General features: G+C 39.7%; 2 protein-coding genes across 2 annotated transcripts in view; both read right to left on the bottom strand.

Moving 5' to 3' along the window:
* Positions 1-1,226: 1,226 nt before the first annotated feature.
* Positions 1,227-6,893, bottom strand: LOC135219126 (nucleolar protein 58-like). Its single transcript, XM_064255582.1, has 4 exons — positions 6,732-6,893; positions 3,182-4,319; positions 2,725-2,907; positions 1,227-1,878 (listed from the first exon to the last, which is right to left on the bottom strand). The coding sequence occupies exons 1-2, from the start codon at positions 6,891-6,893 to the stop codon at positions 3,738-3,740; spliced, it is 744 nt and encodes a 247-aa protein (XP_064111652.1). The 3' UTR covers positions 1,227-1,878; positions 2,725-2,907; positions 3,182-3,737.
* A 903-nt stretch (positions 6,894-7,796) lies between these two features.
* Positions 7,797-17,500, bottom strand: part of LOC135219117 (dentin sialophosphoprotein-like) — a 20,846-nt gene continuing 11,142 nt past the window's right edge. Inside the window, exons 2-3 of the mRNA XM_064255570.1 lie at positions 14,407-14,519; positions 7,797-10,711 (exon numbers count right to left, since the gene is read on the bottom strand). Coding sequence (XP_064111640.1) covers positions 7,797-10,711; positions 14,407-14,512 — 3,021 coding nt within the window. The 5' untranslated portion in view covers positions 14,513-14,519. The remainder of the gene's footprint in view (positions 10,712-14,406; positions 14,520-17,500) is intronic.

Raw genomic sequence — 17,500 nt, 5'->3', positions numbered from 1 at the left:
AGATCATATATGTCCTATCTCATGTCCCCTATCTCACCAAATAACCTTTTTTTTAACATACTGATATATTTGTCCACTAATCAACACAAACCTCTTTCTGAGACTAATCGCAATAATAAACAAAATCAGTATAAATACTGTCATCCTATAGCAAAATGATAATTACTATTATCCCACACAAAAGCTGATGTAATTACTGCCATCCCACACAAAACTGATGTAATTACTGTCACCTCATACACGAGCTGATGTAATTACTGCCATCTTACACAAACTGATGTAATTACTATAATCTCACACAAAGCTGATGTAATTACTATCATCTCACACAAGAGCTGGTGTAATTACTGTTACCTTACACAAAAATCTGATGTAATTATAATCATCCTACACAAAGCTGGAGTAATCACAATCATCCCACACAAAGCTGATGTAATTACTGTCACCTTACACAAGAGCTGATGTAATTACTGCCATCCCACACAAAGCTGATGTAGTTACTATCATCCCACACAAAGCTGATGCAATTACTGTCCCCTTATGCAAAAGCGGATGTAATTACTACCATCCCACACAAAGCTGATGTAATTATTATCATCCCACACAAAGATGATGTAATTACTGTCAGCCACACAACGCTGATGTAATTACTGCCCCTTACACAAAAGCTGATGTAATTACTGCCACCTCACACAAAGCTGATGTAATTACTGCCATCCTACACAACGTTCAGTGGTTACTGTTACCACATTCAAACTTCATGTAATTACAGTCATCCCAACAAATGTGATGTAATTACTGATATATCAGTTGTAAGGTCAATATAATTGGTGTCATTTCACATAATATACACAGAATTACTGTCATTTCAGGCAAAGATTATATCAGTACAGTCATCTTCTGTACAGCTGACAAAACTACTAGACTATCAACTCACACAAAGTTGCCACACTTGCTCGTTTTGATGCAAAATTACTGTCATTAATCTAATAGGAAAATACAATTAGTACTATCATGAATGATAGTAGAATTGACATCTCCATTAACAGTTCATGCCAGAGAAAGTAAATATAAACAAAAAAAAAAGCTACATTACAAAGTCTTTGTAAATTGCAAAAAAAGACTGTAATTTAGCAAGTTTATATATATATATATATATTATATATATATTTATATATATAATATATCTATATATATAATATATATATATATATATATATATATATATATATATATATTGAGATGCTATTGTTCACCTAGCGCAAATGACTAAAGTTTTGAAGTTTTTTTTTTTATTGGCATCGCAAGATCTAAGGTCAGTAAAATCCAGCTTTTTAAATTGAAAATAAAATTAAATAAATTTCCTGGTAGACACTGCAATTCAGTTCCCTATCTACAGGATCCAAAACTCCTCGACTGAGATCCTCCTCAGGGGTCAATCCTTCTGAGTTTCCCGGTGTTGATCCTGTGGACGTTGTTTCCTGCCCTCTCCAAGCTATAAGGATCGTTCTTGTCATCCTGCAGGTCGGCGGAAGAGGACCTCCTCACGTGGCGCCCTTTGCCATCCAAGTCCCTGTGGTTGGAGTTGCCGTTCTCGTAACGTCTGTGGAGGGAGCCGGAGTTACCAAAGGACTTCATGTCCCCAGGGTAACCCGCTTCGGAGGCGGCCTTCCTCGGGGAGCTGTAGGGGTCGTAGAAGACCCAGCCGTTCATGTCGAAGGACTCCATGGTGCTCCGCGGACGCGGGATGCAGCGGACCACCGGTTCCTGAGAGGCCACCACGAAAGGTGCGCCCAGTCTCGTCTCGCCGTACTCGAAGGCGGGGTTGTCACGCCCCAGGCTGGAGATCTTCCTGCCTCCCGTCTGCACGACGGCTGCCTGAAGGAGAAAGGAGAAACATCACTAATTCGTGTTTTGTTCTTCTTCTAAGACGAGACTCATTACAACATATGGCCTGGCAGAACTTCAGCGAACATGGACGGAAACACATAAACTTATAACATATATATATATATATATATATATATATATATATATATATATATATATATATATAATGGTACTGGAAAAATGTTCTGTTACAACAGATTGAATTCCATCTAATAAAAGGAGCCCATAAAAAACACCAAAATATAGAGAGAAAAGTACTATATTTCAGAGGCTGCTGAGGTATATGAAGAGAGAGACAGCAGTCTCTGAAATATAGTACTTTTCTCTCTATATTTTGGTGTTTTTATGGGCTCCTTTTATTAGATATATATATATATATATATATATATATATATATATATATATATATATATATATATATATATCTTACTTAACTTTTTCTACAACAATACCAAATAATTTGAAACCTAAGAACACGATGAAATTATATTCTAATTTTTTTTTGTATGTCAAAAAGTTTAACTGTAACTAGTGGCTTTTGCTTTAATGTTCCAATGTTAACAAACAAAAAAATAATAATAATGTTGCATGACGATCTGTTTTGCTTTTATTCCTTATCTTCCGTATTTTTGTGTTTCTGGCCATTTTTCTTTCTTCAGTGGCATGTAAGGTGTATATTGTACTACATATACTATTAGAAGCATACCAGCAGACAGACGTACAAAGAATATTTGAAAATGCATAAAAATTTATTTCTCTCTCTTATTTTGCCCCAGTGAAAACGACAACTGAAAGATCTTTTTTTTTCTTTCTTTTTTTTTTTGAGACCCTTACCTCCACATGGTGCGTCCTCTTCGACCTACGTATGCTCGCGAGTTTCCAGCAGACATAAATGTAACAGATGGAAAACGAAAGGACGATCACTCCGCCCAGGACGCCGATTGCGATGACAAGAGCAGGCAAATCTGCTTTCAAAACCTCCGCTACGGAAGTCATCAAACTGGTCAGCTTTACTCGCTGTGGAGAGAAGGGTAAGTTCACTTTAATGAGACCAGGGCATAATTCACGTCTTCAGTCGTTCTGTCACTAGAAGAAAATCACTGTAAAATTCACGTTTTTAATAGTTGTATTACTATTGGTAAAAGTTAATTTCAAAGGCAAATTCCCTTTAACGAAAACAAGCAATAGTCCACATCTTCATTCGTGCTATTGCTGTATGTAAAATTTACTTTCGAAAACTCAAAATACCATATTTTTTGTCCTGGCCAAAACCAAAAGTCGTTACTCTTACCGTTTCCAAATCCTTGACTTGAGTTGTGACGGTAGAGAGATTGAAGCTCTTCACGATATCCGGATCCTTTTCAATCTCAGCGATGACCCTGTCCAGCGCCTCTGCGTTCTGCCTCAGGGCCCTCAGCTGCACCTCAGAGGCATTGCCTTTCGAAACCTGAAGTGTGACCTCATTAGTTGCATTGATGATGTTCTGAAGGCTTTGGCAGATGTCTTTGCCATCTAAATAGACACCAGAGAGACACATATCTTCACTCACGCTGACTGATCTCTTAGCTCTGGTGATCCGCCTCCTTCTCCTCTCTCTTCTCTCTGATACCTTTCCCAGTTTTGCTTTCGTGCCGGACCCACTATCTGGATCACCTTCTTCTATTCCTTCTTCTTCTTCTTTTGAAGGTCCTTTTGATGATTCTTTACTCTCAATTATGCTCTCAGTTTCAGCCTCAAGGAGGGATTCTTCAAAGCTTTCAGTTTTCTTTTCTGGAGTTTCATCAGACTTCTCGACTTTCTCTTCTTGTGAATCTTCGGACTGCTTTCTCTCCTTTTCCTCTGACTCTTCAGACTTCTCGACTTTCTCTTCCTCTGAATCTTCGGACTGCTTTCTCTCCTTTCTCCTCTGACTCTTCAGACTTCTCTCCTTTCTCTTCCTCTGAATCTTCGGACCGCTTTCTCTCATTTTCTTCTGACTCTTCAGACTTCTCGACTTTCTCTTCCTCTGAATCTTCGGACTGCTTTCTCTCCTTCTCCTCTGACTCTTCAGACTTCTCGACTTTCTCTTCCTCTGAATCTTCGGACTGCTTTCTCTCCTTCTCCTCTGACTCTTCAGACTTCTCGACTTTCTCTTCCTCTGAATCTTCGGACCGCTTTCTCTCTTTTTCTTCCGACTCTTCAGACTTCTCGACTTTCTCTTCCTCTGAATCTTCGGACTGCTTTCTCTCCTTCTCCTCTGACTCTTCAGACTTCTCGACTTTCTCTTCCTCTGAATCTTCAGACTGCTTTCTCTCTTTCTCCTCTGACTCTTCAGACTTCTCTCCTTTCTCTTCCTCTGAATCTTCGGACTGCTTTCTCTCTTTTTCTTCCGACTCTTCAGACTTCTCTCCTTTCTCTTCTTGTGAATCTTCGGACTGCTTTCTCTCTTTTTCTTCCGACCCTTTCCTTCTTACCCCTGGTCGTTGAATCATTCAGGACTTACTTTCCGTTGCCTCGTTTTCCTTCTGCGTGTCTGAACGTCTTTCAGGAACTTCAGTGTTCTTTCCGACTTTCTCTTTTTCCTTCCTGAATCTTTCTAACCTAGATTGCTTTTCCTCTCATTTCGCGTCTTTTTCCCTCTTGAACTTTCTTCAGGACTTATTTTTCTCATCCTTGTCTTTCTTCCTCTTTTTGATCTTTCCGTACTGCTTTTACCTCTCTTTCTCCTCTGACTCTTCAACTTCTCTCGACTTTTTCTCTGTTCCTCTGAATCTTTTCCCAGACTTTGCTTTCCTTCCTCTTTCCTCCATCTGAACTCTTCCAGGACATTCTCGGGTGGACCGTTCCTAATTGCGTTTCTTCCCCTTTGTTGAACTTCCACTATCTCTCTTTCTCGAATGTCCTTTTCGGGTTGGGACTAATGTTTCCCTGACTTCTTCAGCACTTTTCCTTTTCGCCTTTCATTTCCTAATTTCCTGTGAATCTTCCGACTGCTTTCTTCTTCTGAATCCTTTTCGTTCTTTGACTCTGTCAGACTGTTTGTTTCCCTTGCTTTTCGCTTCCTCTGAATCTTCAGACTTAAGCTTTCGTCTCTATTCTCCCTCTGACCTTCTTCAGAACATTTTTCTCTTTCTCTTTCTTCTTTCCTGGTGAATCTTCGTGACTCGGCTTTCCTCTCTTTCCTCCTCTGACTTCAGTTCAGACCCCTTTCTCTGTACTTTTCTCTTTCCCTCCCTGGAATCTTCACTTTAACTGCTTTCTCTCACGTTTCCTCTGACTTCTTCAGACTTCCTTTCCGACTATTCTTCCTCCTGTGGGATCTTTTCCAGAACTGCTTTCTCTCTTTCCTCCTCTGACCTCTTCCAACGTTTTTCTCCGCTTTCTCTTCCTCTGAATCTTCAGACTTGCTTTTCTCTTTCGGTTTTCTTCTTACTTCCTTCAGACTTCTCAGAACGGGGTGGTCCTTTCTCAGTTGTATGGCCCTCTGTAATCTTCAACTGCTTTCTCTCTCCTCGACTCTTTCAGACTTTCTTCCTCCTTTGCTCTCCATGTGAATCTTCAGTACACCAGGCTTTCCTCCTCTTTCTCCTCTGACTCTTCAGACTTCTCGACTTTCCTTCTCCTCTGAATACTTCAGGACTGCTTTCCTCTTTTTTCTTTCCTCCTCTGAAGCTCTTCAGACTTTGTTCTCCGAACTTTATCTCTTCCTCTGAAATTGGCTTCGGACTCTGCTTTTCCTCTCTTTTTTCTTCCGCAACTCTTTCAGACTTTTCTGTCCTTTCCTTCCTTTTCCTCTGAATCTTTCGGGACTGCCTTTTTCTCTCTTTTTCTTCCGACTTCTTCAATGACTTCTCTCCTTTCTCTTCCTCTGAATCTTCGGACTTGCTTTCTCTCTCTTCGACTCTCAGACTTCTCCTTTCTTCCTACAGAATCTCAGACTGCTTCTCTCTTCTCCTCTGACTCTTCAGACTTTCTCGACTTCTATGTCCCTCTGAATCTCAGACTGCTTTCTCTCTTCTCCTTGACTATTCAGATTCTGCCTCTTCTCTTCCTTGAATCTCAGACTGCTGTCTCTCCTTTCTTGTCTGATCTTCAGATTCCGACTTTACTCCTTCACTCTGAATCTCAGACTGCTTCTCTCTTTTCACTCTGATCTCAGACTTCTACTCCTTTTCTCTTCCTCTGAATCTTCGGACTGCTTTCTCTCCTTTTATTCTGACTCTTCAGAATTCTGACTTTCTCTCCTCTGAATCTTCAGACTGCTTTCTCTTTCTCCTCTGACTCTTAGACTCTCGACTTTCTCTTCCTCTGAATCTGAATGCTTTCTCTCTTTCTCCTCTGACTCTTCAGATTCTCGACTTTCTCTTCCTACTGAATCTTCGGACTGCTTCTCTCTTCTCCTCTGACTCTTAGACTTCTCTCCTTTCTCTTTCCTCGAAAAAATCTTCGGACTGCTTTCTCTCCTTTTCTTCTGACTCTCAGACTTCTCGGACTTTCTCTTCCTTGAATCTTTCAGACTGCTTTCTCTCTCCTCCTTGACTCCTTTCAGACTCTCTTTACTTGGACTCTTTCCTCTGAATCTTCGACTTGCTTTTCTCTCCTCTCTGATCTTTCAGACTTCTCTCCGACTTTCTCTTCCTCTGAATCTTAAGACTGCTTTCTCTCTTTTCTCCTCTGACTCTTCAGACTTCTCGACTTTCTCTCCTCTGAATCTTCGACTGCTTCTCCTTTCTTTCTCCTGACTCTTCAGACTTCATCGACTTTCTCTTCCTCTGAATATTCGGACTGCTTTGTCTCCTTTCTTCTGACTCTCAACCTTCCGACTTTCTCTTCCTCTGATCTTCAGACTGCTTTCTCTCTTTCTCCTCTGACTCTTCAGACTTCTCTCTCTCTTTTTCTTCGACCTCAGAACTCTCGACCTTCTCTTCCTCTGAATCTCGGACTGCTTCTCTCCTTCTTCTTATGACTCTCTTCAGACTTTCATTCTCGACTTTCTCTCCTCTAATCTCGGACTGCTTTCTCATCCTTTTCTTCTGGACTCTTCAGGACTTCTCGACTTTCTCTTCCTGAATCTTCAGACTTTTGCTTTCTTCCTTCTTTCTCCTCGAACTTCTTCGGACTTCTCGACTTTCTTCTTTCCTCCGAATCTTTGGAACGCTTTCTTCTCTTTCTCCTCTGACTCTCAGACTTCTCGACCTTCTTTCCTTTCTGAATCTTCCGGGACTGCTTTCTCTCTTGCTCCTCTGAACTCTTCAGACTTTCTCTCCTGTCTCTTCTCTGAATCCCTTCAGACTGCTTTTCTCTTCCCTTTTCTTTGACCTCTTCAGACTTTCTCGACTTTCTCTTCCCTCTGACTTCTTCAGACTTGCTTTCTCCTCTTTCTCCTCTGACTCTTCAGACTTCCTTCCTTTCTCTCCTCCTGAATCTTCAGACTGCTTTCTCTCTTTTTCTTCCTCCTGACTCTTAGACTTCTCGACTTTCACTTCCTCTGAATTCTTCGGACTTTGCTTCTTCCTCCTTTTCTTCTGACTCTTCAGAACTCTCCGGACTTTCTCTTCCTCTGAATCTTCAGACTTTGCTTTCTCTCTTTCTCCTCTGAACTCTTCAGCGTTTCTCTCCTTTCCTCTTCCTCTGAATCTAAGACTGCTTCTCTCCTTTCTTCTGACTCTTCAGACTCTCGACTTTCCTTCTTCTGAATCTCAGATGCTTTCTCTTTTCTCCTCTGACTCTTCAGACTTCTCTCCTTTCTTTCCTCTGAATATCTTCAGACTGCTTCTTCTCTTCTCCTCTGACTCTTCAGACTTCTCGACTTTCTCTTCCTCGAATCTTCGGAACTGCTTTCTTCTCATTTTCTTCTGACTCTTCAGACTTCTCGACTTTCTTTCCTCTGAATCTTCAGACTGCTTTCTCTCTTTCTCCTGGACTCTTCAGAATTCTCTCCTTCTCCTTCCTCTGAATCTCAGATGCTTTATCTCTTTCTCCTTCTGATCTTCAGACTTCTCGACTTTCTCTTCCTCTGAATCTTCAGACTGCTTTCTCTCTTTTTCTTCCGACTCTTCAGACTTCTCGACTTTCTCTTCCTGTGAATCTCCAGATTCTCTTTCCTCCCTGTCCAGTAATCTTTCAGATTTTTTGGTATCCTTTGCCTGAGATTCCCGGGATTTTTCGCTATCATTTTCATGAGACTTTTCAGACTTGTTGCTTTCTTTGTCTTGCAGATCATCAGATTCTTTGTCTCCTCTTTCAAGCAAACGGTTATTAGTTTTGTTTTCCGTTTCATGTTCGTTTTTCAGGATGTTAAAAGAATCATTGTTATCATTACCAGACTCACCATTTACAATGCTTCTATTATTATTATCTTCCAGCTCACTGGAACCCACTTTTCCAAATGATTCCTCCTCAGTGCCATTTCCTACACTGTATCTGCCTTCATCATATGTTCCAGTTTCAGCAACTGTTTCATTATGAACATCACCAGCATCATCACTGTTATCACTGTCCTCAACTCCAGAATTTACGAGATCATATCTATAGTCTCTATCATTCTTATCTTGGTCAGCGCTGGTCTCCTTTCTTATCGGCTCAGTTTCATTATGATCACCCTTTCCATCATAGAAGGAATCATTATGAAAGCCTTTGTCATCTTCATAGCTACCTGGTTCGCTGCCCTTTTTAGCAAATTGATTATTATCATTTCTGAATGCCTCATTATCAGCTTCGTCAAATTCACTGTCCTTTTTCTCGTTTGAACTTACACTGTCATTTCCATAGAGGTCAAAGATTTCTGATGTTCTGGGGACGAGTGCAGTGTCTAGTGCTGCCTCACTTTCATTAAACCTATTCTCTGATGACCCTGTCAAGCTATAATCCACATCGTAACTTCTGGTGTCTTCATCAGTCTCATTTCCATTGTCTTGGAACCATTCATTACTAAAATCATCAAAGGTCCCAAGGCTTAAATTTTGGGGGGATGTCTCTCGTGTTTCGAAAGCATCTCCCTCCTCCTCAGTATCGTTAAGCTCTGACCCATCTGTATCGTTTCTGCTCAATGAATATTTCATGCTGACAAACTTTCGAGGGCCGTGGAAAGAGTCATCCCTTATTTTGTGAGGCTTGAAGTCTTCCAGAAGTTCTACTTCTGGTTCTTCCGTTGTCGTTGGTAGTAGCGCCATTTTGAAAGGATCGTAATGTTCCAAAAGTTCTATTTCTGATTCTGGCAGTACAAAGGGTTTTGGCCTCAAGAGCTCTGGAGACATGACGTCGTTCAAACTCGAAGTGTCATACCAAGGCACTTCTGTTGCTGATGTGCTTCCGTCGTCTGAAACTGGGGAGACTGTTGTGAAAACATCAGATGCGTCAGGAACGGTAGACTCTGTTGTATAAGCATCAGATATGTCTGTAGCTGCGGATCCTGTTGCATCAGATGCGTCAGGAACTGCAGACTCGGTTGTATAAGCGCCAGAGGTATCTGAAACTGCAGACTCTGTTGTATCAGACGCATCAGGAACTGTAGACTCTGTTGTATAAGCATTAGACGTATCTGAAACTGCAGACACTGGTGTATCAGATGTGTCTGGAAACATGCCTTCTGTTGTATAAGTATCAGAAGTATCTGAAAGTGTGGATCCTGTTGTTGTATCAGACATGTCAGTACCTATGCCTTCTGTAGTATAAGAATCAGACGTGTCTGTAGCTGCGGATTCTGTTGTATCAGACATGTCAGGGACTGTAGACTCTGTTGTATAAGCATCAGACGTATCTGAAACTGCTTCTGTTGTATAAGTATCAGACGTATCTGAAATTGTGGATCCTGCTGCATCAGACACGTCAGGACCTATGCCTTCTGTAGAAGAAGAATCAGAAGTATCTGAAACTGTATCAGAGGTGTCAGGAACTGGGCTTTCTGTTGTATAAGCAAATTCTGTTGTGTAAGAATCAGAAGTATCTGAAACTGTATCAGATGTGTCAGGAACTGGGCTTTCTGTTGTATAAGCAAATTCCGTTGTGTAAGAATCAGAAGTGTCTGAAATCGTGGATTCTGTTGTATCAGATGTATCAGGAACTATGCCTTCTGTGGTATAAGCATCGAACGGGTCTGAAAGTGTGGATTCTGTTGCATAAGAATCAGACGTGTCTGAAGTTATGGATCCTGTTGTATCTGATGTATCTGGAAATATCTCTTCTGTTGTATAAATATCAGTACTGTCTGTAACTGCTGATCCTGTTGTATCGGACGTCTCTGAAACTACGGCTTCTGTTGTATAAGAATCAGATGTGTCTGGAACTATGGATCCTGTGGCTTCTGTTGTTTCAGATGTTTCTGAAACTGTGGATTCTGATGTTTCAGAGGTTTCTGAAACTGTGGAATCTGTTGTATTACCACCTGCTGCACGTGCAGAGATGTCCAGGTCTCCAAAAGTTGTGGTGTCAGGATCTTCGGTGGTCATTGGCATTCTTGTCGACGTGGCAGCCTCTCCAGAGTTTTCGTCACTCTCACTGCTTTCTGTGCTTGTTTGCTCTCCTTCCCTGCTTGCTGTTGAAGCTGTTTCATCGTGCCTAGTGGTCGACTGGGCCTCTTCAGTGGTCACTGGAGTTGGCTCCGTTGAATTTGCTGAAGTGAGTATAGTAGTTCCTGCTGTAGGATCGAAGACGTCTGGTATGTCAGTGGATGATAAGCCTCCTTCAGTTGGCTTTGTCGTGGTTTCATTGGGAAGTGCCGTTACTGCTGGAAGAGGGGCGCTGGTTGTAGAGATACCGAAGAGCTCCATTAGCCTAGCAAGAGCTGCCTGAATTCTATCCAGTTCTTTGCTGATTTGCCTGAGGATGTCAGGTTGTTCTCCATCTGTTGGAAAAATACCAGTTAAGTTCATTGTTTCATGACTGTTAGGTTAATGTAACTTCAAAGATACTATTGTACCATTTAGAAAATTATGCTGAACTCTCAGAGTAGATTGCATCAAGGATAGTTCTGGTTTAAAGTTGAGTAATATACGCCAAAGATACCATTATTATTGCAATTATTAACCCTCACAGGAGCCAAACAGTTCAGCCCATTCTGATGTTTTGCAATCGCAATACAGGTTATACATCTCCACACCCATTGCCCTGTGCAATTAAGGATCTCTATGCACCACAGAGTGGTGAAGGCACTATATTCTTTTTCTCAGCATCTGACAAAAGGCCACTGGCCTCAAGAAAGTTAGCTCCTTTGCCAATGTTTCATTCTCTTTCTCCAAGGGGTTCACAACCCTATCCTAAGTGATCCCCGACTTTGAGGTACGATACATCTTTACGCAGAACCTCAGGTACTTTCTGCAGCAGTAATGTCCAGGTTGTACTGTTTTCAACCGCTGCAGTAGCACTCCTCGGTTAATGGATTGGTCTGAAAACAAGGATCCTGACGGCCTGAAGAGGGAAAGGTTCAACCTTCATTCCTTTCCCCCTCCAAAGGATTCACAACCCTCTACTGGTACTTCCTAAAACAGTAGTGTACAGGTAGTATTGGCTGACAGCCAATTTCAGCCGAAGAAAATGTTTAGTGACCGTCGTGTTATCACCGCAGTCACCTGCAGTTAAAGGAAATAGTTTTATGTAAGTGTATGCGCATTTATAGACTAAATTGAAACATCCGGGATTCAAAGATACAAGAATGTTATGAAAAATTGACTCTCATCTCCACTTAATTATCTTCTCATTGACATTTCTTCGGAATCTGACGAAAATGGCTGAGCTGTGAGTCATCGTACCGAAAACGGAAAATTGTCTGATGTCTTAAGATATTCTCTCCACGTCACCTTCGTCCTTACGAAGACCCGGATGCCCAGAAACCGAAGGTGAGGAAAGGTCACTCCTCTTCCACTTACTGGAGTTTAAGTGTATTGAACACGAAACCGCTTGGTTAATGGAACGTGTGTATTAAATATCTACGAACCAAGAGAGGCAATAATTTCGTATGCTTGAGCCAAAGTTTTTAGTCTAATAGAATCATTACAATTGGAATGTTGTACCACAAGCAGGATATTCATTTTACTTTTCAGTAGTCTGAAAAATTGAGTGGGAGTTCCTCATGCCATACGAGAGAAATAAATTACGAGAACGTGGAAATAAAGTAAATTCATAATTGCTGGATAATATTCGTAATTGTCCGTAATTTTTCGAAATACTGTAGACTGCAATAATAATCATCTAGTTGTAAGAAAGATAACTTGTCTTGTTACAAATTCGACAAGTACAATAAATAAAATAATAAATTGATTAAGAGATGATCTACTTTATAACAATGAATGAAGAAAAAGCTTCCTTAAAAACGATGAAGATCACTTTTCCTGTCTGTGTGACTTTGGTGGGTGGGTGAGAGTTAGGGGAGGAGGTGGGTTGGGGGAGGGGGGCAATGGATGGGGTAGATCTACCATTGTCCAGACACAAGGACGAAGAGCAGAGTAAGATCCCCGTAAGGAAGCAGTGCCGTCAGTGGACCTCATGCGGTGCACTGTAGGCATTACTGAAGGTTCTTTGCAGCGTGCCTTCGGTCTCTAACTGCAACTCCTTTCGTTTCCTTTTGCTGTACCTCCTTTCATATTCTCTTTCTTCCATCTTACTTTCCACCCTCTCTTAACACTTGATTCATAGTGCAACTGCTTTGAGGTTTTCCTCCTGTTACACCTTTCAAACCTGTTACTGTCACTTTCCCTTTCAGCGCTGAATGACCTCATAGGTCCCAGTGCTTGGCCTTTGGCCTAAATTCTATATACAACTCAACAGAGTATGATGATCGCACTATCGGAACTTGCAACAGCTCTTGAGATTCTGGTACGGGCGGTGACCATAGTTCACTATATGACCCATAAAAATATTAAGCCATGAATATCACTTTAGTATCTAGGCTACTTTACTTGGGGAATGTGCTACACACATGGGAAATAATAATTGATAGGTGTGCATCTGTTAATATTATATATATAATTATATATATATATATATATATATATATATATATATATATATGTTAGTTTCAATATATATATATATATATATATATATATAGTATATCTATATATATATATATATTATATTATATATTATAGATATATATACACATATATATATACACACATATATATATATATATATATATATATATATATATATATATATATATATATATATATATATATATATATATGTGTGTGTGTGTATATTATATATATATATATAATATATATATACATATATATATGTATATATATATATATATATATATATATATATATATATATATATGTATATATATACATATATATATATATATATATATATATATATATATATAATAAAAGGAGCCCATAAAAACACCAAAATATAGAGAGAAAAGTACTATATTTCAGAGACTGCTGTCTCCCTCTTCAGGTAGATGAATGAGAAAAGTTTACAGAAAGGGTGGTGTTTATACCAAGAGGTCCATCCGCAGGCAAGCCAATTTAGGTCACCCCCGCTGATAATCTTCCTTTAATCTTCTTAAGCGTTGGTTGAATGAAAATCTTGTCGATCGTATCTGAATCCCATGCTCCTTTTGAGATGTTCATTACCTGCCTCTCTTTTATTATGGCCAATTCCATCATTTGACTCTTATACCGGAAGTTGATGCTATAAATTATATGTGACAAATTCCAGTTTATTCTATGGTTATGTTCATTTATATGGTTGAAAATAGCCGAGTTCTGTTGCCCATACCTAACTGACCGTTTGTGTTGTATTAATCTCTGGGGAAGTGATTTACCTGTAAATCCGATGTAAGATTGGTCACAGTCCTGGCATGGGATTTGATAAACCCCAGTGTCCTTGGGGGATGTCTTTTGTTGGACGTTAATCAGGGATTTGGCTAAGGTGTTTGGGTAAGTAAATGCAAATTCAACCAACACGTAAGAAGATTAAAGGAAGATTATCAGCGGGGGTGACCTAAATTGGCTTGGCTGTGGATGGACCTCTTGGTATAAATACTACCTTTTCTGTAAACTTTTCTCATTCATCTACCTGAAGAGGCAGATAGCAGTCTCTGAAATATAGTACTTTTCTCTCTATATTTTGGTGTTTTTATGGGCTCCTTTTATTAGATGGAATTCTGTTTTAACAGAACATTTTTACCAGTCTATATATATATATATATATATATATATATATATATATATATATGTATATATATATATATATATATACTATCTATATATATGAAGGTCCATTAAAACACTCTGGTTTAAAGCTAAGGAGGAAGATATAGTCTAAATGGTCAGAGTCCCAGACTCCCTTGGAAAGGTTGATCCTACTATCATCTTGTTTTATCAGTGCAAATTCTCCCACTGTACATTTCGCTAATGTAACTCCTTCTGTCATTCACTACTTGACAAGGGTGGAAATTAGTCCACCGAAATATAGTCCTTAGCTTTCACCAGAGCGTTTTAAATGGACCTTTTATACTTGATTCGTATCCTGTGTTGACAGAAGAATTTGTTGACAGAAACAAATCCGGAGAACCTTTCTTACCTTCGCTCGCCACTCCCGCAAAAGCCCAGGCCATCAGCAAAAACAACAGAGCGACGAAACGTCCAGCGTCGACGAATCTTCTTCTTCCGTTCTCATCCCGTCCCATGACTACTCTGTGAATGTAGAGAAAGTGGAAGAAAATTCAATGTTTTTTCTCATAATCTGTAGTGTCTGAAAAGGGTTGGTTACAGAGAGAGAGAGAGAGAGAGAGAGAGAGAGAGAGAGAGAGAGAGAGAGAGAGAGAATGAGAAGAGAGAGAGAGAGAGAGAGAGAGAGAGAACTATAAAATGCACTCGAGTTATCCGTAGAGCTGCTACACCGTATAAAATCAAGGCCACCGAAAATAGACCTATCTTTCGGTGCTAACTTTAACCTTAAATAAAATAAAAACTACTGAGGCTAGAGGGCTGCAATGTGGTATGTTTGATAACTAGAGGGTGGATGATCAACATACCAATTTGCAGCCCTCTAGCCTCGGTAGTTTTTAAGATCTGGGGGCGGACAGAAAACAATAAAAGCGTCACTGACACTTTCACCGAAATAAGTAAGAACATTTTCTCTGGAAACTCTCCATTTCACTGCTGAATCAGCAGCAGCTGAACTGCTGAACCGCCGAGCAGAAATCTCTCGCAAAATCATGTATCCTATTGTGGTAGAATTTGTATACCATTTTTTAATACATTACAGCATTTTGTATCGTTTTATCATATCATAGTGCATCGTATTGTATTATTGCATCATTATACTTGCATCACTGTATCCTACTGTAGCGCAGCTAAGACGATCATATATGCAGAATATCTGTCTTATATACCTCCTGCATGTCTAAGTACTAATTTATTACGTACAAAGCATCTGTGCTGAGTTAATCACATTTTGATTTGCCTGTGTGTTAAATTGTTTACAGGAGATATATCACTGTGTTAAATTGTTTACCCGGAATGTATCAGTATGTTTAACCATTTACAGAAAATTTATCAGCGTGTTAAATTGGTTACAGAGAATGTATTATTGTGTTAAAATGTTTGCAGAGAATGTATCATTGTGTTTCAATGTGTTATTAATTTATAGAGAATGTATCAACGTGTTGAATTGTTTACAAAGAACGTATTATTGTGTTAAATTGTTTACTGAGAATGAATGGATTGTTAAATTGTTCACAAAATAATGTATCAGTGTGTTAAATTGTTTTACAGAGAATGTATTAGTGTGTTAAATTGTTTACAGATAATGTATCAGCGTGTTAAATTGGTTACAGAGAATGTATTATTGTGTTAAAATGTTTGCAGAGAATGTATCAGTGTGTTTCAATGTATTATTAGTTTATAGAGAATGTATCAACGTGTTGAATTGTTTACAAAGAACGTATTATTGTGTTAAATTGTTTACTGAGAATGAATGGATACGTTAAAGTGTTTGTAGATAACGAATGGATGCGTTAAATTGTTCACAAAATAATGTATCAGTGTGTTAAATTGTTTTACAGAGAATGTATCAGTGTGTTAAATTGTTTACAGATAATGTATCAGTGTGTTAAATTGTTTAGAGAATGAATGGATGTGTTAAATCGTTTACAGAGAATGTATTAGTGTTAATGTGTTTAAAAGTAATGTATCAGTGTGTTAAATTGTTTACAGAGAATATATATATATATATATATATATATATATATATATATATATATATATATATATATACATATATATATGTGTGCGTGTGTGTGCGTGTGTGTTAAATTGCTTACAGACAATGTATTGGTGTGTTAAATTGTTCACAGAGAATGTATCAATGTGTTAAACTGTTTACAGAGAATGTATCAATGTGCTAAATGATTTCAAAGGAAAGTATCTCAACTTCAGGATGTCACAAAGGTCAACTTTTCTCTTGACCGAATTTGCCTACGTGGAATCGACTGACTGATTGGGTTAAACATGCTGGCACCAAATAGTAAAAGTCACGGACACCAGGTCACACCCGAGGTTCCTAAACCTGACATAAACCAGAGGGCAATGCTGACTAATATTTATTCTTGACGAGGGAGTCTGAAATCTAATTCCAAGGTCCATTATGCCCAGGATATCAAGCAATAATTAAAGCATAATCACCTCTATTGACTTGGGGCTCTGCTCTTAAGACGTTCTTGAGTGTGTGGCCGGTGGCCCCACTCCTCTCTCTCTCTCTCTCTCTCTCTCTCTCTCTCTCTCTCTCTCTCTCTCTGATACACACCCCTCTCCTCAATCCAAGTCACCACCAAGGGATCAACTAGTCTGACCAGTTCTTCACACCATTCACTTCCAGAAAATGGAATTCTCTTATTTTATTCGGTGCTTTCTGAAACAATTTATTTTCCGATTTCAACAATGGGGGGGGACGGAGGGGGGGGGGGGGGGCGTTTTTAGTCTTTAGGACTCGGGGGACGCAGTCCACTTACAAACGTTATCTCGTGGAAGTCTTAAGTCTTATTGTAAGTAAACTTGAAAGTCTTTGACGGCAGCCATTACCGAACGAGAATTATGACGACGCTATCTGGTATACTTGGCGCAAAATGTCCCCCAAACAAATGACGCTCGGTTTGTACGCCATACTGAAATCGCCGGATAAAATCTAGCACGGGCTCTTGTTCCACGGAAAGTCGCTACAATTTTACGCTCTGCAAGACAAATGGGACAAAATCAGACTACGAGCGATCGCAGTCTGAGGTGACGAGCGACGAAAACCAAGAGAACAGATCGGAGACGAGCAAGAATGTGGCATTAATTCTCAGGGCAGAGTGGTCACACCTGCGCATGCGTGAGCATGACTTTAAGCATCCCGGGAGTCTCGTCTCGTGGCCGCTCAATCAGTCAGTCCTTTCTGATGCTTCCTCCCTCGAGAACTTATTCCTTCCTTTGCAATGAGTCTAACGGAGGTTTCTCAGCCGCCATTTTCATATGAGTCTAGATTTCGAGGGACGGCGGCAGAGGCAATCAAATGTCCTTATCTTGCCCAGGCCTGATAAGAAGAAGAAGAGAGCGTGAAATTCGCTGGGCTTAATCCTGAAGAAAGTGAAAGATTCTTGGAACGCAGGAGCAACAAGGAAGTTCCAAAGCAATTA

Source organism: Macrobrachium nipponense, chromosome 19 (genome assembly GCF_015104395.2).
Source record: "Macrobrachium nipponense isolate FS-2020 chromosome 19, ASM1510439v2, whole genome shotgun sequence".
In the NCBI taxonomy this organism is placed as follows: Eukaryota; Metazoa; Arthropoda; class Malacostraca; order Decapoda; family Palaemonidae; genus Macrobrachium; species Macrobrachium nipponense.
The sequence above is the reverse complement of the archived record's forward strand: the minus strand, read 5'-3'. Positions and strand labels throughout refer to the sequence as shown.